The sequence below is a fragment of the Neopsephotus bourkii genome, unplaced genomic scaffold (genome assembly GCF_033783945.1).
Source record: "Neopsephotus bourkii isolate Nb327-2 ecotype Australia unplaced genomic scaffold, CSIRO-AGI_Nbou_v1 NB_168, whole genome shotgun sequence".
Taxonomy (NCBI): Eukaryota; Metazoa; Chordata; class Aves; order Psittaciformes; family Psittacidae; genus Neopsephotus; species Neopsephotus bourkii.
In genome coordinates, this window is record NW_026900684.1 from 16,074,883 (window position 1) to 16,102,331 (window position 27,449).

General features: G+C 36.9%; 1 protein-coding gene across 1 annotated transcript in view; it reads right to left on the minus strand.

Annotated features, from left to right (window-relative positions):
- Positions 1–3,040: 3,040 nt before the first annotated feature.
- GUCY1B1 (guanylate cyclase 1 soluble subunit beta 1) overlaps positions 3,041–27,449 on the minus strand; it is a 40,951-nt gene continuing 16,542 nt past the window's right edge. The window contains exons 3-14 of the mRNA XM_061373724.1: positions 26,757–26,857; positions 25,966–26,084; positions 21,312–21,509; positions 14,724–14,954; positions 13,184–13,300; positions 12,223–12,356; positions 11,213–11,410; positions 9,186–9,423; positions 8,262–8,402; positions 6,961–7,115; positions 6,532–6,658; positions 3,041–3,640 (exon numbers count right to left, since the gene is read on the minus strand). Coding sequence (XP_061229708.1) covers positions 3,617–3,640; positions 6,532–6,658; positions 6,961–7,115; positions 8,262–8,402; positions 9,186–9,423; positions 11,213–11,410; positions 12,223–12,356; positions 13,184–13,300; positions 14,724–14,954; positions 21,312–21,509; positions 25,966–26,084; positions 26,757–26,857 — 1,783 coding nt within the window. The 3' untranslated portion in view covers positions 3,041–3,616. The remainder of the gene's footprint in view (positions 3,641–6,531; positions 6,659–6,960; positions 7,116–8,261; positions 8,403–9,185; positions 9,424–11,212; positions 11,411–12,222; positions 12,357–13,183; positions 13,301–14,723; positions 14,955–21,311; positions 21,510–25,965; positions 26,085–26,756; positions 26,858–27,449) is intronic.

A 27,449-nucleotide genomic window follows, 5' to 3' on the forward strand; every position in this document is an offset into this window, starting at 1 on the left:
TACTGGTGTAGGATTCGAAACCATCAATACTGAACTCAGAGTTTTATTTCTCATCTGAAAACCATGGCCATGTAGTTTTTGTGTGCTGGTGCTTGTTTTTTTTCAAACGAAGGTCCAAGGACTACTGATCTAATTGGTCTTCACTTCTGCTTATGATTAACACCAGCTAGGAACTATGAACACTTCGTCTGCACTCAGCTAAGTTGTGTCATTTTAATCACAAGTCGGCTGTTTCAGCACTGGACAGGTTTACCACACTTATCAAAGTGTAAAATTAATTTTGGAAGGCTAAAATGACCCTGGGAACCTGCAATAGAAATAAACCACACAGGCTTCGAGCCAAAGGTGTCCAGCATATGAACAGCTGAAAACAAATGTGTGCTAGCACTAGGTGACTGCTGTGACTTCATAGACCCTCACCACATAAAATCACCTTCCTTGAAAGTACAACTGTACTGTAGCATAAAGTTTGCACTAGGTGCTTTTATATGTATTGAAATACCCATGATCATCTCCACAAAAAGGAAAAAAAACATTAACAAAGGCACAATAACAAAGGCAATGCTAACTTGACTGTTGGGTATTTGGAACAGTCTGGAACAAAACCTTTTATAACAGAGAACACACATCTTCATCCCAGAATAATAATCACAAAATTGTTCTTACATTCTCTGATTGTTATCTCCAAAATAGTCACACTGGCAGAAAGACCCATTGACCATTATGATGAAAACGAACATTAGCCTTTTCCTGCTCATAACAAACAAAGAGTGAATTAGTGGAGACAGCACGTATTGTTACAGTTTTTCCACAACTGTCTTCCAAAACAAGCCAGAAGACTCAGGGACAGTAGAGAAGAAAATAAATAACACCTTGTATGTGCTGCTCTGGATTGGGAAATGGAAACAACTGGGTTTTTTTTTATAGTTAAATTATCACAGCTCTGCTTACTGGCATATTATTTGCTTCCCCCTCCTTGCCAAATAGGTGCATAAAATGACACCATTTTCAGACTCTCCCCCAGTAAAAAAGAATCTTATTAAATGAAAAATAATAACACAGATCCTCTGTGTGTCTCTGGCAGTCAAACAAAATAGGGCTGTAAGTCCAGTAACATCACTTTACTTGGAGATGACACGCCAACACAGTAACTGACAGAATTCATATACAGTAGCCTATACGCTCCTATTTGTATCACTATGATGACTGCCTGCTGACTGGAGAGGATGAGTACCAAATTCTCTTCAAGTTCTCATCCTGCTAGAACATGATAAACCAACTTTTTTCTTCTTTTAAGCTCTGAAAATGCACTGAATAACCATTTTACAGTTTGTGACAATATACATATAGTATTGACCTATCTACATAGCGAATGAGAACCACATTAAGATACAGATGACTCAGGCCTTCCTCTGGCTCCATGGAGATAGGTGTTACTGACACAGCTATCAAAGCTTCAGAGTGCAAGTGTGTCTGTTGCACTACACAGCTTGGCTGCAACACAGTCAAATATTTATTAGCTTTAGGTTTTACTGGAGTTTTCTTCAATGAAAAGATTCAGAGCCTCAAGTTCCACCCAGCTCTTATTCATATCAGATGCCAGCATATCATTTCCTATCTCCTTGTGCATGTGATTGTCTTTCAAATGTGAGCTTATAACCATTATTAAGAAGGTGAAATATAAAGGCAAAGTGTTCTTTGAGCGTTCTTCCAGAGCTGGGAGTATTATACAGAAACTTCAGTTACTTCACAGCCATTTGCATGAATTATGTCAATGCACAAGCACAGCTGACACAAATCCTGTGTCTTTAGCAGTCACCATTAATGTTTTGGCAGCCTTGATTAACTTTAAGGGCAAATTGCTGTTGTGTAACTATGAGAACAAGGGCAATCTCTCACAGAGTGCTGGGATGCACTGCTGACAGTGAGATGATGGAAAGGAATGTATGTGGCTTTCTCTTCATTTCCCGTTCCTAAAACTTTGGTTGGTAATGTACATCCTGCTCAAAGTGGATGGCTAATAATTTTTCCTTGTTAAACATTGTCCAAGTTTCAAAGGAGTGTATGCATTTTTGTGACCTCATCTACTACTTTTGGAGCACTAATCTGCACATTTTGAACACTAATTTGAGGACGCAGACCATTAACCTGAATGTGGGAGAACCTTGGACATTGCAAACATTGGAACGATGACGTGATAAATTATTTACACTTGGACTTAAATTATAGGATGGAGATCATACTTCTTTTGTACAATCAACAAACCATCAACAAATGATCAACAACAATGAAATACAGCTTGCACCAAAAAGAAAGTCTCCAGATTTCTGTAAGTCAGTGGAAAAAATAATTTATTGCAATTTCTTTTGCACATTAACATGAAACATTTATACATATATATTCTGTGCTGATAAGGTATACTAGATATAGACAAATTTATACACAAAATAATTGCACTATTCTATTTTATAATGCAAATATTCAGAAATTATCAGTCAGATAAGAACAGGTACTATTCACATAAAAATGCACTGTATATTGAAGTTATGGAAGGTTCACGCATCTGAAACTGCCCACTTTTACTAAGCTGATAAAAGACACTATTTCCCCTTAGAAGATTTGCATCCTTTGATTATCCATGATGCCTAGAATATTATCAGGTCCTCCCAAGGTATAAAATAAGTTCTAAAAATGAGAGAGAACGAATCAAAGGGCAACCATGACTACCACAACCGGACAGCACACCTTTCGATTCTGAGGGCTCCATCAGAAAAGAATGAAAGCACTACAGGTGGTCTAAAATTGTCCAGCAATCTATTATTAACTTGACAACTTAATTAGTTAATAAAAATCAATGACAAATACATTGCAAGTGAACAGCATTTCAATAGAAGTACACTGGCACATGCTTCAAACGGCAATATCAGACAAACAACTGCCCCCTTTCAATACAGAAAATGTTTACATAGTGTAGACACAGGGAAAATATGAAGGATGATATCGAAAGGGGAACCTTTTTCTAACCAGGAACACGTCAAGTGTTACTCACAAAATGACCAGGAAGCATGGTAATAATAGAACTAAGTCTGAATAAACAATATTTATACAACAATTTTCATAATGCTGCTTTAGGTATTATTCTTTAAGATAGTTCTTCAGGTTCATTGTTCTGCCCAACAACTGAAATACGTATCTTTCCAGAAATGTCACTGACTGACGTAACCACAACACTTCAGAGATGAAGATGAAGATGTGAAGCATCACACTGAAGTGGTTAGTTGTAGCGTGCATACTACAAAATTGTATTCAATATTACTTGGCAGTAGGAAGGGCCACATGACTGACGTGCAAAAATGCATGTTAAAAAAAATAAAAGCTTGAAATACATGCTCATAGCAGAGATATAACAATACCAAACATCAAGGGAAAAAAAAAATCCATAGCAAGCAAGCCTGGAGAAAAATGGTATGATTCGGGAGGAGGGAAAAGACAGTGGTACTGCACATGGCAATGGGAGATATGATGTGAAATAACATCCATGACAATCTTACTGCCTGGCACCCTATCTGGAGACAGCATTGTACCCTATCCAGCGTCCTCTTCCTCTTCCCTCAGCTTAGAGAGCATCTTGATTTGTTTCCTTGAATGCATGCAAGTAGAATTTGAGAAGTAAGGGTTTTTTTTTGAAGCAACAACATGTTGGCTCAGTGCAGTGACAAAACATAGTTTACAACTTGCAATCAATAACAGTAAATAAAAAAAATAAAACACAGAATAGATAATACACATTTCTTTTGTATGTGTTGTAGCTCGGAATGTAATTATTTCCTGCGTTCCCTGATGAATTACCTGTTCTAACTGAGATACTTTAAACTTGTTCCCATCAGTAATGTAGGGACAGAGCAGAAGAGAGATATTTGCAAGTGAGGAATGATGGAAACTGCAGTCAAACAAGGGGAGCTTTCTGCAAGCTTTATTTTTCACAACAAATCTGTTTCTCAAGAGAGAAGCTGCAGCTGAACTTCTGTTAAAATAATAATGATAGTAATAATCTTATAACATGCAAACAAGTGGATGAAAAATTAACAATTGGTCACAGTTACTTTTGTTCTATGTGTATTTCTGATGCAAACCTAATTTTTGCTGTAACAGTATTATGGAAGAGATAAGTGGAAAAAAGTAAAGAAGCAGCAGTCCAAATCAACACTGATTCTTGTAAATTAGGTGTTTCTCAGAATTAACTACTGCTCATGGTGACTGATATTAGAGATGTCAATTTAGCAATCAAGTTTGAGCTATGCTGCGCTGCTCCAACCTTACTGTTTTCTAAAGGTTTAGCAGAAAGACACCATATTGTAAGCCTTGGTTTCACATCTCTATGCCAGCTCTAAGTATTTTATCCTCTTTCCTCACCATGTATTAATTACTAGGCTTAAGCATAAAATATTATGCTGATAGATCTGCAAATGCTGAGGTAATTACTCTCTAAGGGATATAATGGAGAATATATCACTAATGTGAATCTATTGTAGATTTAAAGACATTGGAGGTAGGAAGTGTCACAGTAAAAGAATGATTAGCAGAAATATCTTCAGGACAATTAAAGAAATATTTTCATGTTTACTACTATAAGCCACTTGCAATATTCTGGAGTGACTTTTCAGGAAATTTACCATATGGTTTCTGAATGTATGTTAGCAGGCCATATTTGTTGTTATGAACAGTCCCCCTGAAATTAATGGCACTACACATGATACATTAGCATGTGCATGTATTTGAAAAGTCAAGAGAGAATAAGGTTCTGAAAAGAAAAACAAGACTAGACCCTTGCCTAAAGAAAAGCAATTACTCTAAGGTAACCAAACATAAAAAATTGGTTAGCTGATTTCTGGTTTTGGATTACAACTATCATGTACAACCTATAAAGTGCCTGAAATAACATGGAGAGTACCTTCACAAGACAAACTGCAAACAGTTCAGAAAAACTTAAAGGATAAAACTCAGTGCATCTTTTTGTGTATGGACAGATGAAGTCGTGCAAGTGAAAAGAATTAAAATATGATAAGAGGATTACATTCTTTCACTTTTCAAACATGCATGAGGCTTAAACTAGGAAAATACCCATCTGACTTAGTACCCCTCTGAAAGTTTACATTTAAAATTACAATGTGCCCTGCTACAAATGATATGACATAATTTATAATGCAGAAAAAGTGAAAGGTATTTAATTAAAATATATTTTAAGCACAACTATAGACTTGAAAGAACAGGAGCCATGTGAGATTAGTTAATCTTGATTTAGAATAAAAAATGGAAATTATTATCAAAAGCAGCACTCAGAATATTACTGTAAGCAATATGTACTAAAATCCAGACTTCAGCAGTGTTAAAGTACAGGCTCTCCCCTGAAGTATGATACTGACAGTTACCATTAAAAAGTCAGCATTCAAATACTTGTGTATCAGTGGTAGTAAGTCTGGATTAGATCTACTGAAGAGCTCAAACACTTTAACAGCATAAATTTCATTTTCAGAAGCACATCATTACTCAGATGTGTAACTGATTCCCGTGACTTCACGAATTATTTCAGCCAAGGTAACTGATGACTTTCATTATTTTAGTAAAGTGTATTTTTAAGATTAAATACATTATCTTACAACTCTGCATTAATTTAGGGCAAAATTCAAGCTATGTAAATAACTTTTACCCCTTTTTTCTCCCTGTTGACAATGGGTAGGAATGTATGCACCTGCTCAGCTATGGTAAATCAGCTAGAATACTGTAACCTGATTAAATGTCTAAGTTTGTAGCACACTTATGAGTTTAGATCTCATTGGCTTTCATTGAGATTTTGGTTAATACATGCCCAGACTTCTGAAACTGAGGGATAAGCTTGAAGACCACTCAGTGCTTGAAGGGCTTTATCTTACATCATTTTGAGAAGATTTAGGCTCCTATGTAATTTAGAAGAAATAGTTTTCACCCTGTGTATTTCTAAAGCAAGACCTCTACTATGCAACAGTCTGAACAAGCAGATCCATCTGGAGTTAAATGACCACCATACTCATTAGGTGTGAACCTGCCTGCAAGCAGTTGCTGGACTATTGTCTAAATATTTGAAGGCAAATTTATTCACTCACTGTAAGAAAGCAAATGGTGAATTTTGAACTGCTGATAACCAGACATGTTAGCTAAACAGAAATTGACATTATACTGCAAAATCTAGTACAGTGAAGAAATACGTAAGAAAACGGAGATATAAATACTTGAACACTTGGCATTCTCTCAAGGAGTTTTTAAAGTACGAGAATATTTTTTCAGGGACTGCATAAACTGCAAAGACAAATAATCAAGAACTTTTATGTGCTGTCAAGATAGTAAACACATTAATGATACAGTGTTGTACAAAACATTTTTTCTAGGGAACATTTAGTTTTGTGAATGCAAATGGATCTCAGTGGTTTGGATTAAATTTGTCATGTTTATGGCTTGTTTAAAAAAAAAATAAAATTACATGGTGGTTAGTCATACCTCTGTCTCTGTACTTTTTCTGGACAAAAACCAAACCTGCATTGGTTCTTTTTTACCCTTCATAGAAACTGGACCCCTGTACTCCAGGTGGAACTGAGGATCTGAATTTTCTGGTGCCATAAGACACCTGAAATTAAGAGAAAACATGTAAATGCACGCACTCTGCATGCATGCCACGTACTATATAAAATATTAAACATGATACAGACATGTGAGCAACAGATTCAAAGCTATCTCCAGACCATTATTATATTTGCATACCAATAAAAATATACAGCAGTCTGCCATACAGTTTCATGAGAATTGATATGTTTAAATAACGTGTTGTAGGACTCCTATCACTTTCAATTTCAGAGACACTTTGATGTTATGCTGTCAAAGTGATTTCTTTTAAGACGTCAACACCAATAGAAATACTGCATTACTCACCTGTAAGTATATTCAGAGACATTGATCTTTCCCTTTTCTCCAGTAGTTTCTGTTCTGCTTGTTAGATTCACTGTATTTCCAAAGAGACAGTAACGTGGCATCCTTTGGCCTATGACACCTGTGACTACCTCCCCAGTATGGATACCTATTGTTATCTTTAGAGAGAAAAAAATAAAGTTTGAATATTCAAAATCAAAGCATCTAATCTGATACTTCTTACTAAATACAGGTATTATGCTATTTCTATCTACTACAGGGTTTTTTTCAAAGTGCTCCTCCTGCTTCTTCAAAGCCTTGCATTCCATGTTTTGTGTCACTTTTTTTTTTACTGGTGCAGTGTCATGGCTCTGCCTCCAACATGAAAGAACAAACAGTATTTTTCCAGCATGCAACAGCCCATCCTGCAATTATGCACTGTGAAAGCTAAAAAGTGGAAAAGAGGCATACTCTGCAGGTCTGTGTTTAATGAGTACTCAGAAGGTGCAGAAGTGGATGGTTTAGGTCAAGAAAAAAAGATGCTTCTCAGATGAAAACATCATAGTATTTTTTCAGTTAAAAGCTCAAGAGATAGGAGAGGGGTTTGAGGAAACTCATTCTTATAGCATGTTACAGTTATTGTAGGGCCCCAAATCAAACCTCGTTGCTTCTTTGCACGGTGACAAAGTGAAGCGCGCACAGATCTAAGCTAGGTGTTAAACCAGTAACATTCATGGAACTAGAAATAGGCATCACACTTATATTGCTCTCACAGCCTTCTGATGAGAATAGGTCAATGCAGCCTTCCCACTTCTGCATTAAGGCCACAGTATCTCCATAAAATCCCACAAGAAGTGAACTGCCACTAATATACATTGCTGCCACTAATCAGTGCCATAACTGCCTATGGAACTGTACTTTTTAATGCAGTATTTTCTCATACTGACATGAGAATCTGAAGCATGATCAAAAACACCACTGAAAGAATACTATAGTTCTGCTCATTGAGATGAAGAAGACTCAATGAATTGTACTTGATGCGTAATGGGAATTTCCTGATTGGGTTGAAATGATGGGAAAACAGATACAAATCATGCAAACCCAATTTAGTTCTTTAAAAGTTTAAGCACAATAATTCGATTTTAAGGTCTGGGAAACGAACGTGTCACATCTATGAGTAACTCTTCATAGTATTCGTAGATATCAGCCTCAAATTTTAACAATATCAAAGTTTGCATGAACTGAGACTTGAGCATTACCATATTTCAAAGCATTACCATTATATAAAAGAATGGGCTCTCATTCAAGCCCTCACATTTACTAACCTGTACAGGCTCACCATCTACTTGAACTTGGCCTGCTATTTCCATCATGTCCAATGCAAGGTGACAGATAGATCGAGCATGATGAATGCAAGGCTCTGGTAAACCACTCACTGTCATATACTTGTCCCCAACTGTTTCCACCTATCAAGATACATATTTTTCAATTACTTTATAATCATGAACTTGAGAGTATTAGAATGGAAGTAGTGCTTCCTGTAAGACTGCTTGTTCTTTCAAAAAGCTTCCCTTCACTTTCATTCAAATTACCCTAATCCTTGTCATCTCTCTCTACTTGTTATTGAAGAAAATGTAATGTCTGCCCACAGTGCAACCAGTTAAAATGACACTGTGACTGTGACTTGAGCCTCTCTTGGTTGACTTGGTACACAACAAAAAGCTGATTTCTAGTAAAAGCTAGGAATGAACCTTACATGTATAAAAACACAAGCATACACAGGTACATACACAATATATGTATTTCTTCCTCTACCTATCTACCTGCTACCAGCTGCATCTGCAACTACAACTCATTCCCAATGAAATTCACATTATGAATAGCTGAATAGTAAGTTATAATTTACAACCAGGAGGCTCAGGTATATGACTGAAAAATTTAAAAGCACGGGGTCAGCAGAACCACAAATTGCTTGTTCACATCTGCTAAATGTGGAAGATTTGCATATCCACCTACTGTGTGAGTGTCCAGAAATCCTGCTGGGAACTAAGCCCTTAATGTTCCTTCACACATTTAAACAACATATTCTTCTTTAGCTATGTAACAGCAATTTACACAGTTCAAAGACTGCAAACACAATTTCTTTTTTTCTTTTTTTAAAGCCTAAAATCCAAAGGATGGAAAAGAGTAGCATAATCATGAATTATTGAAAAGTCACAGATTAAAGACTCTGAAAATTTTCTGCTTACCTTATAAACAAATGGATTCCTTCGTGAGTCAGTCAGAATATCAAATCTCGTGTAAAGATCATTTAAAAGGTTAACAATCTTCATGGCTCCTTCTCCAGAGGCATGTTTACTACAGAAGGCATTGAACCCAACAATGCCACTGAACAGAATAGTCACATTGTCATATCGCTTAGCTGGAACAGGACGCTTGTGTCTCAGCTCATTTGCCACTGATGGTGGTAGAACAGAGTACAGTAATCTAAATGTATAAGAAGTGAAAGACACAAGCAAAACAGAATATAAAGGAAGGTCTTTACATCAGCATTCTTCAAATATTAACTTAGTATCTTTCACAGAGTTTATAAGACACATCAAAGAGCAACAGATGAGCAAAAGATGCTCACTAAATAATATGTTATTTGGGAAACAGGAACTGATATACAGCATACCTACAGCCATGCATTTCAAACACAAATTAATACATCTAAATTGCTAACAAAATGAGGCACATATTACTAATTCTGACATTATCTATTAATAGTGTCTTGCATCATTTCTGCTTATTGCTTACGCATTTCTGCTATATCCTCAGCTCATGTAATCTGGTTTTGCTCACAGAACCACAAAAATGGCAAAAAAAGGCCATGAAGAGATCAGTTTTCCACCTTTGATCAACTCCTGCATTGCTAAATGCTTCCTCTTCTGTTGAGAATGCCGCTTTTAGGGTTTATTGCATGCTTTTTTTAATTAATAGTCTACACGACCTATTAACACTTGTTTCAATTTCCAAATTATGCAAATAAAATCCAAATCACACACAAAGAGCTTTGCGCTACTCTCGTGTATTCCTTCAACTTTCTAACTGCCAAATGAAGGTGTATTTCCCTCCTTACACAGCTAAGTGGACAAGCTGAAGATTTCTGACTCTTTCGCATTGCTTTGTACACAGCCTCCTGCACAAAACCTCATCAGATTTTTTGGCAAGTTCACTACTGTATGCGTCATAGGTAGTGAATACTTTTGACACTGTCTGTTCCAGCAGCTGCCAAGAAGGCTAGAATTCCTTAAGATAAAATTACTTTATAAAGCAAAGCAACAGAAATGAATCTAAAAAATATTTTTTAGGCTTCTTTTATGACTTTTCTGTCCATCCCTTTCAGATCTTTTTACAATAATTTCCATGACTACAGAAAAAAAAAATCTGTCCATAGGATTCATAGCACAATGAATGTTAATTCTACTACTAAACAAGTATAATGCACAAGAAATTCTTCTATTACAGAGATGGGAGCTATATTTTAACAACAAGAGTCAACCATCAACGCCACAGTGCTTGCAACACAAACTTTCAACTTACCTGCCAGTAGTCCTTAAAATGAGCTGCCACAGACTAATAGTATGAATTTGATTTTGCAGTTACCTGTAGAAATGGATTTCGGGCCAAATGCATAAACTTTATTATTGTTATATACTTATATCTAGACAGTTGTGTTACCTAGATAGCCCCAAACTCACTTTTACAGGTAACTATAAAATAAAATTCACAGCATTAGCCTACTGCAAAACTTCACCTTTACGCAGACTATTTTTAAGGCTTCCAAAATGTGTTTTCCTCCTTTATTAACCTGTAAGCATGGCAGTTTAGATAGACAAAGTGGTCTACAGCAGATTTATTCTGCCAAATAATAGCGTATGGCCACTCACCAAATTCATTTTGGCTACAAGGACTGCATGTACACAAGTTTGTAAAACTACTGGTTTAGGTAACTCACAAAGCAAGAAGGATTGTCAGTTCATTTCTCATAGCTTTCCTTATCAGGGAGGGAGCACCTATGCATGTAACAGCCTAGACTGCAGATGACATTTGACAATCTAAATGAAGAAATACCCTATGAAGCGTTAAAGTAAAATGTTCTTTCTTGACTCCAAAATTAACAGCACTGAGTACCTCTTACTCCTTCCAAGATTCTGTTATTTTTTTAAGAAGACAGCTATAAATAATATATTGCTGTGACAGTTTCAGCTCAGAATCAGGATTTGGTTCTTACGTGTCTGTCTTTTTCTTTTCATCTTCCAGTGCACGCAGTGTGTGCTGCAGTCTGTCGGTGAGGATCTCAAGCTCTTGAGTCAGTTTATATTCCTCTCTGAACTGCTCTCCCAAAAGTACCAGATCACGGGTAGCATCATGCAATGGAATATCACTCAGATATAAACCTCTCCTGGTTAAATCATCCAAGTTCATCACACTGCAAAGTGAAGAAACATATAATACTATGGGTAAAATTTAACTTGCCAAAGGAGCATTTAAAAACCACATGAACAGCAGAGGCTGCTGAATAACAGAAGATGATGCTTCTGAACTTGTGATGAGGTGTGCAACATGTCTCTTCTATGAAATACCTTATTTATGTTCATCCATGTTAACAGATGGCTCCTGATTGTTCCATTTAAATACAGAATTCTCATGGGTAAGTTTCATGAATGTATCAAATGTACATACTTCAGTTCACAAATAAAACCAAGATTACACCAAAGTAGCCTCTTCCTCTTCTGTCTTCATCCACCCCCTCCCTTTCACACAGGAGATTAACATATCGTAACTGTAATCTGATGTGTTAGCTCAAGATGCTCTTAACTAAAGATGCCCTTCATTCAATCCCCCATTTCAACCACTTCTTTATAATTATCAAGGATCCATTACACTAGAACTACTGCAAAAATATATGAATCCACATAAGACATCAAATCATTGTGACACTTCTTAGCACTCTCAGAGTAAGAACCAGAGGACAAAATTTACCAAAAATCCTGGAACCATGAAAAATTCACATTTCTACAAACTGGACCAGGGCATCCCAATGTTTATACTGAATTATCTAATAATCAGTCAAGTTCTAGTATTTAAATTTTCCTCCCTCTTTTAGTATAAACACATTGAAATCAATGAAATCAATACCTGAAACAATTAATCTCTGTAGCACTTCTCTTGTAAATGTTCTTAAAATTAGTAACTGTAAAATGAAAATCAATATTGTAGAACTCTTAAGGTTTAAAGTACCTTGGCGAACAAAGAAAGAGAATGCTGTCTGCTTCAGGCAAGTAGATCATTTGCCCTTTCAGACGTAAACAGCTGATTTCTGTGCCAGTCAGTTCATCTTCACACTCCAGCTTTTCCACATCCAACAGCCCCTCCTGGTGATGAAAAGTCACAATTATATAAGGGCAATGGTACATGTGTTACACACCAGGCCACATATGCAAGTGGCTTTCACTATGAAGGCAGTCAGAATGTTTGGAATTGAGTTACACCCTACATTAAAACCCAATTAATTTCTCATTTGAAAACCATACACTACCTGTATTTCAATACTGTGATTTGCTACCTCAAAGATACAAAGCATGGTATCTTTCTTTACATTCATGCTTGTATCTTCTTTTCTTCTCTGTCATGTCTTCACAACAGCTTGACAAAAGTATTGTCTGTTCTATGAAGTTCTGTCTGTGCCTGGGAGCAATTCTAAGAAATCTTGTTGTGTTTCTCTCAGGTACATTTTTCTATAAATAAATAGGCTCCTTGACATAGTATACGCTACACTACAAGCTCTACATCAGCCACTTGCTCTCCTGCCCTCTCTAGGGAAAAGGACACACAACTGTGTATGAACATATGTATCCAAGCAAGAACACATTTCATATTTGTCTCTCATATTGTTATGAAGCAACAGTAAATGTAATTAGATTTCTACGTATACTTCAGTACAATGTCATATTATGGGTTGGCCCCTTGTAAAAAGAAAGCATCAGACATGACGTATACGTACTCCACCATGCCTATAAAGTGCTCTACTTGACATCCACACATGAATTCAGACCTGTGACTTTTTCTTGGCTTCCAACTCAAAAGGGATTACTACTGTGCAAAGAATTTTCTCTAAAGACTTCTGATCTTTCAGCACCTTTATGTATCTTTCAAAAGTATATTTACTTAAAGAAAAGCCACGTGAATATTCTCTAGTTACCTTGGTCCTCAGTACGAAGACTGTATTGATATGTGAGAGGATCCCATGGAAACTAATATCAATATGAGGCCGGACCAAGGAGAACACTGACAACAAACTGCAATTTCCTGGTTGCAGCTAGAATTGGGAAAAAAAAAAAAAAAAAGAAGGTTGTTATGTTTTATAATAAAACCAAACATGAAGTAATTATGTTCAATCTGCTTAGATGACAATACTGAATGGAAGAGAATATATTCTTTATGCATTTCTCCATTAAAATACAAGGGGTTTGAACTAAGGATTTTACATCAGAAATATATCAATTTCAAAGCACAATTCTAGTCAGCAAGATGGCTTTGTAAAATTGTGTTAGACTATCACATTCATTACCTGTCAAAACGTTTACATTCTACAGTAAAAGCTTTCCAGTGTTTTATTCCTAACTCACCTCCTTCAAACTACCTTTTCAATAAGCCATGTTCGCTAAAGCATCACCTCTGATAATAAGGATACTGACAGCTATCCTCAGTAGGCTGAACAGCTGTTCTGTGAATGACCCTGGGAAGAATCTGGCAAAGCTACTTATAAAGCTCTTCTTTAAAATTTTTCTGCACAATTCAGAGACAAATTATCGAAAAATTGCAGGAAAAAGCAAATAACATAAAATCACATTTAAAAGTATGTGCATTAGCCCACAAAATTGTAAAGATCATTTGACATTTTCATCATCCTACCTTTTGCTTTTCTCATATTATTCCTTTCACCTATTACTTATATTTTGAAACCTAGTCAGCTCTTTCAGGCAAGAACTGAGGTATCCTATCATATACAGAATACACAACATTACATGGACATAAACGGACCTCTGAGTACTCTTTTACTGTAAAAAACCGTACGAAATTGCAGTAGCTGCATTCAGTTCAGAACACACACATGTGCATATATATACATATATATATATATATATACACACACACACCTCACAGTTTGGCTCATCTTAGTTAATACTGATGCACAAGCCAAGAAAATTTCTGTTATTTTGCTCTGCAGTTATTGTGCACCTGACAGTTTACATATTTAAAGGCATTACTATCAAGTTAACATATATAGACTATGTTATCTGCTGCTACACTACACAGTAGCATGGGCAAGACCATGTCCTGAACCCCAGGCCAAGTTGCACTGACTGTATCATATCCACTTTAAAGAGTTATCTACCACTTTCACAGCAAATGTATCTTGGAGTGAGCTACAAGAAAGAACAGGGTATCAAGCTAACGTTTGACTTGTGGGGGTGACCAAATTTTCTCTGCTCAAGCTTATTCTCTTAACTGCATATGGATATGATCATAAGAGACAAGAGCTCTTGCAGAATTAGGGCTATTTTCACAGTCCTTTTTTCAAACAAGAGGAACACAACGTAGTAAATATTATACAGTTACACAGAAATGCAATTTAGACAGATAATCCTAAATCTGTTTCATTAATCTTTAAAATAAACCCTTGAAGCATCTACTATCAAGAATTTCTGCAACTATTCATGCATGAGAATCAGTCTAACCTGTGGAAGGACTCTGTATATAGCATTGCCACACTGCGTGACCACCAGATCTCTGTCAAATATTATGTGGAAAGGGAAGGCTTTGCAGAAAGTATAGGGACTGATGCGAGATTCTTGGGTACCATTTTCTTCAAATCTATCAAGGTCTTCATAGTAGTCCTCTTCTTTAGACTCTTTCTCTTCAATTAAAAATTGAATGTGGTCACACTCCTCATTTCTCTGTTGAATAACCTAGAAAATGAAGGAGAAAAAATGAAAAAATGAAAACTGCTACTCATTAATAATTGGAATGCTATCTTAAAGACATGAACACATTTAGAGCAAAAAATATTAATTCAAGAATGGGATTTGCATCTTGGAAGATATTGTTTTCAAGTAAGCATTTCTGGTTTTAGAGAGTCTTTATAATTTCAGGTGAATAATTATGCCTTTGTTTAGTCTAGTTGCTCTTTGCATTAACAATATATTGAATAGCACCCAAATATGATTTGTAAAGCCTAAGTAAAATGCACATCCTGAAATCAGGGGTCAAGGCTAAGGCTATGCTTGCTTTAACTGGCACTTGCTGGAAAACAGGACTCTCCCCTCCCGTTCTGGCAAATCTTGAATTACACAGGCCACTTGAATTCTTATTTTGATGAAATCTGTTTGCAAGGTCTATGTCACAACAGCAAGTAGTGCTGACCAGAGGATGGGCATGTCACAGTCAGCCAGAAGAAAGGTGGATGGAGTAGATACTTGAATATACAGTCCCTACACATTCAAGCTGATTGTTAGATGATCAACAGATAAAACTGAAAGCAATGACAATCTTCTCCAAGCTGCAATCCATATAAAATGAAATTACAGCAAAGCCTTAGTCATCTCTGTCAGTAGAATTTCAAATAACTGTGTTGAATATAGCATCTCACACTTCAGTAATTTTACTCAAAGTTAGTAAAAACCAGGAAATTAATAGGGATTATTTTGTCTGCAGTGAGAGTCATGTATTGCAGTATAATTACAGCTATTAACTAATAGAATAACATAATTTACCTTGAGAGGCCAAATTCACCTCTTCTGAAGCTTAATTAGATTTAATGACTGGAACAGAACAATTCTATTTACACAGTATTGTTTAGCGGCAACTTTCTGGAACATGTTGCACCTGATTCTACTTTCATGTAGAATTTGATCCTGAAGCCACTGAAGCAAAATAGACTTCTTAAAAGCACAAACACTGCACTGATCCCTCAGATGTTTAGTTTATTAAATATTTCTCCTCCACAACTGTCAGCCATGCCACTGATGGGTTGAGAAATTATGATACCTTTCTTTGTTCCTATAAAAATGGAGGAGTGGAAAACAACAAAACTGTAATTTTTTGCTAAATGATGCTTACTTAAGAAGGCAGTGTTGCCTGATCTCCTATTTGACTATTCATTTAAAGGAAAGAATGGCTTTTCTGGAAAACGGAGCAGGAACCTTGTTTATGTGCTCTATACCATATGCTGCATTAGTCTTCTCTTTCTATTGCATATGTAACTAAAAGAGAAAGACTGGGCTACTAAATTTACTCGTCCAAGTAGGCACCTAAGGCTGGATGTATGAACAAGTTCAAATGCTAATGTTGATTAAACCTAACTTCCTCAAGAAACTGTGCTGGTAAACCTATATGGCACTGCGTGGCAAAGACAATTGGGAAATTATAGCTAATAAAAGGTAAACCTCAGAAAAATTAAGTGGTGGTCATTTGAGGAAAACAAGTTATGTGGGTTTGTCTAGGAAAATGGAATATAGTAGATGGAGACCTAGTTTCCCTCTGAACTTAGGGTTTAAAGGTTCTCCATGTTCTTCCTCTTGTTTTAAATCATTATCCCTGAAATTGTGAGAGACTGTGGCCATACTGAGGATTGACAGAACATACTTAGAGTCTCAGTTCTTACTTTCTACCACTTGTGCATACTCCCGTACATTTTATTCTATACCTAATATTATTGTGGCCAAGGACAGCTGAGACACAGTAACCTTTCTCAAATTGTGTAGAATTATCACTAGAATTGATCTACGCTTCCAGATTATTTCCAGTCTTGGATCTTACTTCAAAGAGCTGCTGCTGCCACAGCTGAAAAAAACCAAAATGCTTATTTTGAATGAAAAGCTTCTTAATTCAGCAAAGCAGTCCTAAAATTAATTTTTTAGTATCTAATAATTATTATGGAAATGTTCATATTAACAGCACATCACCTTCCAGAAACAGTAATATTATAACCTACTGACCAGATAGTTACTGCTGCAAATTTCTCAGGCATCTTCAAGTTCATCTGCAACACTACTTTTGACCAGACTCCAGGGCATCAAGAAATGCCTGCTGTACTAGTGTATTAGTGCAGCAAATGAACAACAGGCCAAACACATGAAATGTGTCAGATCTAGAAGATAGCCACAGTGCCAGCTGCACACTCCTGGTAAACCTGATATGCTGTGGATATGGCTGGTTTACTGAATTTGATTCTGGTCATCCATTCACAGACCCTTCTTAACAAACACTACAATTATACCTCTCTCCAGGCTAAGAAAAATACTGATTCATAACATCCCATTGGGTATGCAATTTCATGATGTTTTTTCTGCTCACATCATTTATACACTATCTAACCTTAGACAGAATCTATCTCACCATGTCACCCACCTTATCAGCAAATTTAAAATGAGCATTTCTTGACATTAACAGAGTATGTTAAATTCTGTCCCTTTACCCTTGCACCTAAAGATCCAATCTAATTTGCCAAAGACCTGCCCTACATACTCTGCAGTAAGTTTAACTAGGATAGAACTTACCATTGTTTCATTCTCCAAGCAAAGTTTGTAAGCCATGGAATTTCACTGTCACTTAAATACTGTTGAAGAAGCCTCTGTTAAATGCTAGACAAATGAAAGTTCAGTGACAGAAGCAACAAAGCCAGGAATCAAATCTAATTCTTCCTCCTCTGCAGTCTTAGGTGGTGAAGTGACATCAGTTCACCATGTCGAAGAGCTCAATCACCATAGTAACTGCAGTTAAAAACTGAAGCGGAAAATCACTCTCCTGGTTTCAAAGAGAACATATAACAACTGCTACCACGCCTGTGCTTTCCAGAGGGTGTATCTTCAGCGTTTGTCCCTTCTTAGCCAAGTGAAAAGTCAAACCAACATTACAGAGAAGGACAATTAAAAGAACAGTTATTTTAAAACGATATTGTGGTTTAATCTATTTGGTGAGCTACACACAAGACATTAAACCCAGCAGTATCACTGTGATACAGCAGGTATAATGAACACGTGCTATCTCTTAAACTTCCATTGATGTACCTACAGGACAAAACTCAATTTTATAGATATGAGCACATCCCTGAGATACACTCATATCTCGGGACAGAGAGAAGGACAGACTGTCCTTCAACAGGGTCTTTTTCCATCAGATTGTGAAGATTAATATGAAGTAAGGAGTTTGCCATTTAAAGGTCAGTATAGGATGAAATTCTTGATGTCTTCTGATCAAAGCCAAGTGCGCAATGTTACCTGACAAATTTCACTGCAGCTGATTTGGGGTGATCCTGAGGCAAAGCAGTTCACTGTGTAAATGGTACCACCCTTAGCTTTGTACACCCAACATTAAAACTGTGGGAATGCCTCTAAGTTTCCAGCTGCACTTGTGTCAGAATTACAAATTGACCATGCTCCGTGACTGACATCTTCACACACAGCTAGCATTTTAACATGTGGTCAGTACTGCTTACTCTCCATAATTATCAAAGTAGTTTTTAGTCAGCTCTCCAGCTGATCACATCTTGGGTTCGATTTTTATATTGCCATTAGTAATGAGACAGTCTGAAATTACCATCTGGTCAAGGACTTCCCCTGATCTTTTTTCATTTTACATTGTAAACCATCTTCCCTGTCTAAAAGAAAGACACTGATAGTCTGCCCTCAGATAACAACAGAACTGCAAAAGTCTGTCTTGCCAACAGATTTCTGGGCTTTGCAGGATTATACAACATTCTTCGTTGACCCATCCCATTTGTAGCCTTGAGGGAATCCCTGTCCTGACTTCACCCTCCCAGGTTACCCTCATTTATATACAAACAACCTCTGACAAGTGAAGCAAGAGAAGACATAGCCAGAAGGCTTCTAAAAGAGATCTCATGCCAAAGCTGGTCACCAGCATCATGAAGATTTTTAGCTCTCATACTGATACTAGTGGAACTTAAATATTCTTAGCACGTTCTCAAAGTCAGCAACAATCCTTGGGACAATACCTGATGCAAACATTACATAGTCTTAGCTTGACTTAGATAAAAGTGAATTACCCTGTCAGGGAAGATAAAGCAAATTGGATCTGAACTAATTAATCAATCCATGTCAACCTGGGCTTTTGTGAACTACACAACTGCAGTTGTGAATCCAAGTGCAAATCAAATGGCCTTCCTTTCAATGCTAACAGCATTCAACAAACAGAGACCTTTTACCTTTTTCTCTTTTTCCTTGCCTTCAGCACACACATTCCCTAGGTGTTAAAAGAAAGGGCACATTTCTTGAGGGACACCATTCTGGAAAAGGAAGCCCTTCTGTATTTTAGAAGAACATGTATGTATTTATGTATATATGTATGTATGCTCCTTCCAACTTCTGCCATTCCGTGATTCTGCATAACCCATGAAACAAAATCTAATCATTTACTGAAATAAAAGCAGAATTACTGTAAACAATTAAGATTGCTACCACTTGCACAGAAGCTGGTAAGAAAAATTTAAGAGAATTCAAGCAGAATTGTATGAAAATAGAGACTTAGAAGCATGCATTCTCTCAAAAGGATTTATGTAAGCATTTGTTCTAAATAGCCAAAAAAGAAAAGTGATTAACAAAGTACTAAACATCAAACTGTAGATATCAACTTCACACTAATCAATATAAAGAGAACTGCAGAACTTACTAAAGCAGTCCTGTGTTGGATTGTTATGTAAATGCTTTGGATAGAGATCTGGAAGGACAACTTGTGAATCTCATCTCTGTTCTTGCACGTTGGTAGGCAACTCCCATAATAACATGAGAAACTTAGGGCTAGGCATTGAGGTTCTTACCAGTTAAAAATAATTCTTCCTTAAGCAAAATTCTAACTAAAGACCAAACCAAAAAATTTAGAGAAGAGGCACTGACTGGTCCACAAAAACAGGGAATGAAAATCAACTCCATTGTTTTTCTGTGCTGTGCTATTTCAAACAAAACATTGCAAACAGTCTGAAACATGAAAGCATTAATTGAATTATGAGGCAAGGGACTGAAATGAGAGAGGTCAGCCAATCTTTTTCTCCTGTTCTCATTTTTTTGAACAGTGTAAAACAAGCCAGGTACCACAATGGCAGGCTTACTCTGCTGTAATACCCCGACTATGTACCATTAATGATTAATAGTTGACCTGTTGAGTAATGGAGGGAGACTTTCATTGTCTGTGGGGATAAGCTGCAAATTTTGGCACTCTGACCTTGCAGAAACAAGTAACGATTATTCTCTGCATAACTACCAGTGGTACTTTGTGAGCACATGTGGAGTTAAGTACTATTTAATGTCATTAAAGGTGTCAAAAGCTAGGATTATTAACCAGCAGAGACAACAAAAGTTCAGGGTTGAGGGCACATGACTTTCTAGTACAGACAAGGGAAAAACCAGGGTAACAGACAAAATAAAATACAGACAATATGCACTTTCTTCAGTTTAGAGGTAACACTAATTTTTAGGCACCTATGTGCTCTCAGCCCAGACAGTCTGTAAGTATAGGCTGGATTTAAACTGAACTTTGTGCTGACTTACAATAGGTTTGACCACAAGTATTACATTTCTTTTTAATTACAGTACAACAATAAAATTTCCAGAAAAGCCTAAGAAAGTCACATGAAAATTAGAAGTAAATTTATAATTCTTATTTAAGCCTCCTCAGAACATATATTATTTCTCCGCTGCCTTGCTGACCACTTCTGTCTTTGCATGACTCCTTGACTATGCTGGCAGAACTCTCTCTGACACAAAGAACACCAGACCACATATAGGAATAGGTGCAATAAACCCAGAAAAAAATAAATGTTATTTAAATAACCCAGAAAAAAGAAAAATGTTATTTTGAACCCAGTTCACTTCCTCAGTCTAGCTTATTTTATAGCTCGACAACAGCTGGAGGGACACAGCTGAAGAAGATGTCATAGGACAAGCTTGAGCAGTAAGAGGAGGAGGACTGAATAAGTTGCCTGTGCTACCAGAAGAAATGCTTGTCAATCAACAGCTTCAACACTCTTGCAGCCAACTTTCCAACATGGCCCTCCTTGTCTGTCTCAACACTTTGAATAAACAGGGACCTAAGAAGAGGATTGTTTTGATTCTGTTGCATCCTTCCGTATTTGAGTACTAACACCTGCTGTAAATGTTTGAACTATGGATTTCTACAAAGTAGAATCTAAGCAAGGACATCAAGCAGATCACCATCACTACACATAACTAGCCATTCAATCTGAGATAACTTCACTTCTGATTTTCTTCATTTGACAGCAGCTTTGATGTGCACATCCCTTCAGACATTACCTTCATATCTATTTCTGTACCATGGATCTGTTGAGCTACTGTTTTGATGATGCCAATGACAATATCCTGGAGACCTTCCCTTTCCGAATAGTAATGCAGAATGAGTCCCTTCCCCTTCTCTGCATCAGTACATCTGAAGGAAGGGGCTCGCATGCCCGGGTAAATAGTAGCAAGGTGGTCATGCAAAGCATCCAGGTTCTGGAAGAAGAAATTAAAAACATGATTATAAGGCATTCACTTATTAGTTCTGAAGAAAGCTTGTACATATTCTGTCTAATTTGAACATCTGCTTTCTCCTGATGCTCACATTCTCTGTGCATTTGCCATACGTCATCATAGAAAGCTTTTCAGGTAGCTTGTGATGTTCTTTCCATCTACTGTGGCAATCAAAATTAACACTATTAAAAATTATTCCAGTTAGTATGAATTCATGCTTGACTATGCTGTATTTGGATACACTCTGATGATTAAAGACTCTGCGTTTCCTAAACCTGTAGCTTATCCATTTTTATGTCTTCTGATTATAGTCCCTATAATTTGCTCTTCAGATGTGAATTTCGGTGTCAAATACAAATAAGCATGTCTGAATAAACATGACTCTTTTTCCTTATTTTCAATGAAAAGCCCTAGTTCTGACATTTGTAACAGTCAACCCAAGTTTACAGGACCTGACAAAGTTTCAAATTTTAATGTAAATATAAAAATGACTGAAAGACCAACATCAAATACTTATTTTCTCTGAGAATAATTGAAAAAAAGCCCCACATAATACACAGCACAAATCACAGCTGCTGTAATCATGTTTCAGAAAAGATTATTCAGGAAAGGGAAGAAGTCCTCTATTTTTCTAGTTATGTCCTGGACATCTTATGCATTTAACTTTAAATCTTGACCAGAAAGAGGAGACCTAAATGATAAACTGATAGGCATACCTAGTAAGGACATTAACAAGAACAATGAGATCAATATCACACTTAGAACAGACTTGTTCTGACTTTGTGAAGGAATTTTCAAGGTTCCAGGTTGCTATTTACTGTATACCTAACACAGTAAGAGCAACTCAGTTTGTTGGATAGCGTTGCAACCCACATAATTATTCACTTATACTGTAAAATTCATACAACTCCTTAACATCTTAAGTTCAGAACATTACTGCATATTTTAAATGTTGCTCTCTTACCCTCCCAAGTAAGTGCTAGAACCAGGCTCTGCATATTGTTTTCTGCCAGCACAAGAAGAGAGGTGAAAATATTTTCAGTGCACTGTCTGGGACGTTCTCCACCTTTCATGAGCATCTGTCAATCATCAAATTTGTGGAAGCATACTGAACTCGATTTCATGTGAGCTGTGAAGTGCCTGGACAGCTGCCTCTCCTGGGAGGCCTCCAGAGGAAATGAGATGCTTAGAAATGAATTCCGTAGGATGTACTCAGCTTGGAACTTCCTCCTTCAGTTTTCTGGTTTGTTTCAAATCCATGTTTTTGTTGCTATATCAACACCTCCAAATTAAAACTTGAAGAGGCAACAATCTGAGAGTCAATTCATTCCAGCTGTTAGTGGGCACTCAATTGCAATTGCCTGAAGGCAAATTCTGCAAGGTCTTCACAGGGTTCAAGACAATGAAATGGGAAGAGACTGCTTTGGAAGTGTGGATGAGAAAAGACCAAGAGATCTGACTGGCTCTGAGGGAGTCCCCCACAATCTCCTTAATCAGGTACAGAAATGCTCTTTCAGTACATATGTCTCAGAAACAGCTGGGATATATTGACCTTTTGGAAAAAAAATGCCTAAGAGATACATGGGAAAAGACAACAATCTTTCAGTTACAGTCATCAACACTTAAAGAACTTCAAAAGCAGTCTGCTATGAGAAATGGCCAATATCAAGGCCAGACTTTTATTAAGATGGTTATGTAATTATTAACATTTAAGTCTGACACAAGCATTGCTAAAATCTGGCACTGGCCCCATTCTGCAAGACCACTTTGCCAGCCTGATACCCCACTTCTGCTTTGTCCAAGAAGTGTCAGGTGAGCCCATATGATATGCCCTTTAGTCTTTACTCTCTAATCATCCAGAGTGTGGACTTCCTCAGGATGTATTGCAGCTGCTTTCTAGTCCCCCATGTGTCTTTTCTCCCTGTGTATACAGATAAAGGGTTGAGCAAAGAGCTTACTGTATTCAGAACCTTGCTCCAACAAGAAACTGTAAGATGTGCTTCAGATCAAGGAGCTGAAATCACTCCCAGACCCTGCCAATTAGACATTGTCATTATGTCACTGTCATTGTTGTCACTCCCACTTTTTTTTGGTGTGTGCATGTTTTATTCATTCTAAATTGATATTGCAGCTTCTGGAAGAACAAATGTGTGTGTTTTTCTAGTTTGTTTCTGCTGTGGGCCAGAGGTGTGATCATGTACAGATAATAGGTTAAGCTCTCTGCATGAATTCTTGGCTCCTAGACTGCTTAGATATATGCCAGAGCTTGTGCTGGGACCAGAGATGCTAGTTCTAGCACTTTGGAGAGCAGTGATCAGCTCCATGGTAAAACACTAAGGGATCTCCAAGCAAGAATAAGCAGTGATACTAAATCAGGCAGATCCTGGCCTGTCTAAAAGCAAAAGAGTTGTCACTGGCATCTGAAATTCAAAGATATGCTGTTCAGTTCTGTGTGGTACAGAGCATCTGGAACCTTTCTATAAGAGGAATTAGTCCCCTGAAATTTATTGCACTGCCATTATGAACAATTAAACAGATATGTAAATGATTCCCTAAATGAGAGAACTAACCACTACTCCAGGGTTTCATTTTTATTCAGTAGAAAGCTACACACTAGGTTTCTTAGGAGGTACCTCTTTTCACACTGCTTCTCTTGGGCATGTATTTCAATATGATTTGCAATTCTTCCACGCCTGTGTTTTTCATAGAAAGTATAAATATTAGGTTTAGTTGCATCTTTTCTTTTTTTTTAACTCTTTCATGAAGTTTGAATTACCTGTGTTTCATCTACGAATAAACTCAATTTTCTCTGAGATGTCACAGCAAACAGAATGTAAAGATGAGACTTATTTTCACAGAAAATACATTTAAGCTGTTCACACTTTTATAAATGTTTGGTGTGCACTTCAAACGTGTCCAGTCTTTTCATCATCGCACATGATTAAGGAATGGAAGGAAGTACACTGTATGGAAAAGGGCATGAGGGAAAGGAATAGAGAAGGACTGGCCCATCCATGTATACCCACAGTGATGAAGCAGCAGGCCAGATACATCTTTTTTTTTCCTCCTTCCCTATTCTTGCTCAACCCTAACTGCAACTTCAGTACATGAGTCATCTTTAGAAATCACATTTACCTGAAAGCTTGCTTTGAGGGCGGCCTGTGAATGAAGCCATGAAATATAAAGGATGTCACACCCCACAGACAGACAATAGTACACAGATCACAAATGGTATGCACATGTTGGAGGCTACACATAAACTATCTGCCCAGCAATTACAGTCCTTGGGATCTGTACAAGAAGTCTGGGTTGACTACATCTAGGATGCTCTGTAATAACCCAAATTTTGGGGTAGGTAGTGAGACACAGAAGTAAGTATTCTGGTAATCCAGCAACCTGTGCACTCTGCTCTTTTCACTTAATATTGCTGGAGCCATTTTAAGGGAACAGATTCCAAAAGGCTGCCAAATTTCCAGTAAAAATCCACAGAGATTTGACACTCAGCTTTTGTGCAATGTCCTGTGAAATCTTAATGAGTGCTTTTAAACTCATTATAACACACAGTTCTCTCAAAAAGTGAAATATATGACAAATCTTGAATCCAAAGTGTTTTTCTGAAGTTAGCAATTTTCAAGTGACAAAAAAAGGAAGCCCATTTTTTTCTACACTTAGAAATCACACTTTAGAGAAGCAACTGTATTTCTTTCACGCCACTGAAAAACTGTTTTCATTTTGTTTTGGTTTACAGCACCGTATCACGCTCTTCTGCAGTCAGGAAAGCATGAAAATTTACTTCAATGCTGCTGCTCTATCCTACTCTTACTTCCAGGATGAAGGATAATGTCTTTGAGATGAGCTGTGTACTACCTCTAGCTCTGTACGTAACGTACAATTAGAAATAACCAGTAGGTATAGTTAGCCCAAGAGAAATTAGAAGAAATACCCTACAAATCTGAAGACTACATTTTCTGTTAGTATAAACAAAGTCTTTTTACTTAATATACATAGACAATGTGGGCTTGTGTTTTTTTCCATGTTACTTCTACTCCATACTTCTGTTATATATAAGAACTCCTGTTCAAAACTTTTCTTTGGAATTTCAAGTAAGATTTCAGACATAATGAATGCCTCTGCAACCCCATGTTACATGCCTTCTCACTCATTTATAAAACTGAACAGTCACAGATGCTATGGGAAAATTACTACTCTATCAGGTAACTGTATTAACTGAGAGGAAAAGAGAACATCACCGCTAAAACTGCTAAGCAGTGGGAAGCTTTATAAGGTACAAATACCAAGGCAGAAGGCTTCCAGACACCTCTTCACAAATAACTGGGAGATCACAGATTGCAACCTATATTTCCAAATCTCAATCTAATCTGCTGACTAGACCATACTTCCATCCGGTATCTGCAATAATTTGTCACAAAATTCTTACCTGCAAAAACTCTCTGACATTTGAGCCCAAGACACGTAGAATTGTATCATAACCAGATTCTTGGCAAAACACAAAAAACATCTTCCCAAACATTTGAAGAATTTCCCCGGCATTTAGATCTAGTTAAAACAGGAAAATACAATTAAGTCCAAACACTGTATTTCATGTGCTTTGTTTACCCCTTCAGTTTCATATTCATAAACAAGAAAGACAGTACCTGAACTTTACCCAGATCCAGTACGTCAAGAGTATGAGAAAAACAAGATTCAGGGTCCACATGGCACATAATAGGTATTAAATACAGGAATTTCATTAGGATTTACCAATTACCACTATAACTTTGTTGCACTGTGCATTTTATGCATTTATAGCATTTTAGATTTTGATTCAGTTTAGTAATCACTACTCGAAAATAAAGTAACTCAGTTGTTAGTAGGGAACACTCCTACCAACTGCTTGCAACACTGACCATGTTCTGTGGATAAGGTATATTACTACAGTTGAAGGTGTTCCTATGACCCGGTATACTTTGGAAGTAATAAAACTCAGTTAAAGGAATAAAAAGAATAAAAATATCTTAAATAGAATAAGTAAACACCTTTCTTTTGAGATTTAAAAAAAAAAAATAATTCTCCTTGACCACCACCCTGTTTTCATTTCCTCTGTGCTAAATCCCATTGCTCTCTGCTACACTGGTTTTTTGTTTTCAGGTTGTTTTTTTTTGGGGGGGGGGCGGACTTATATCTTTTTTTCTGTAATGAATGGGCAAAGAAGATATCCTTATTACTTACTAAGGACCTTGCTTGCAGCTGCAACCAGATCGTAGGTTTTGGAATCATCATAAATGATTCTGACCAGAAACTGTCCTTCTTCATCCAGCTGTGCCTCCTTCCTAAAAAGAAAATAGCATAAAATATTTTTGGCTGAGGGAGAAGCACCGTATTGATAAAACAATTGTATATTGTTTGGTACTAGCCTTTTAAATAAATAAGTTTGTAGGTTCTACCTTTAAGAAGTTACTTGAGATAGAAAATAACAAATAAATCTCTTCATTATCTCAGAGTCATTAAGGTACAACACAAGTATTTCAGACCATGCATGTTCTAAACCAATAATTAGCTGTGGGAAAATAAACATGATTTTTCAGTACAGAGCCTCACAACAACAACAGAATTTGCATTTTAAAGCAGGGGCCTATCCAATAATCCGGGCGAAGACGGGCTCTTCAAACACTTTTTAAATAAGTGTCTTCTTTCCTTCCAGTTTTGATTGTACTTTATTCACAAAAGGCATGGGATGTTTTTAACACCATTTGCACATATCTTCAAAGAGGAATCTAAAATGATGTAGGTACCTAATCAAATACTTTTTGCACATTCCCAGTAGACGGGGGGCTGGGGGGGAAGCATGCTAGGATTTTGTAAGAGCTTGTTCTTACACTGCACGCTATGCAAGCTTTCATGAGCGAAAGCACAATAAAAATA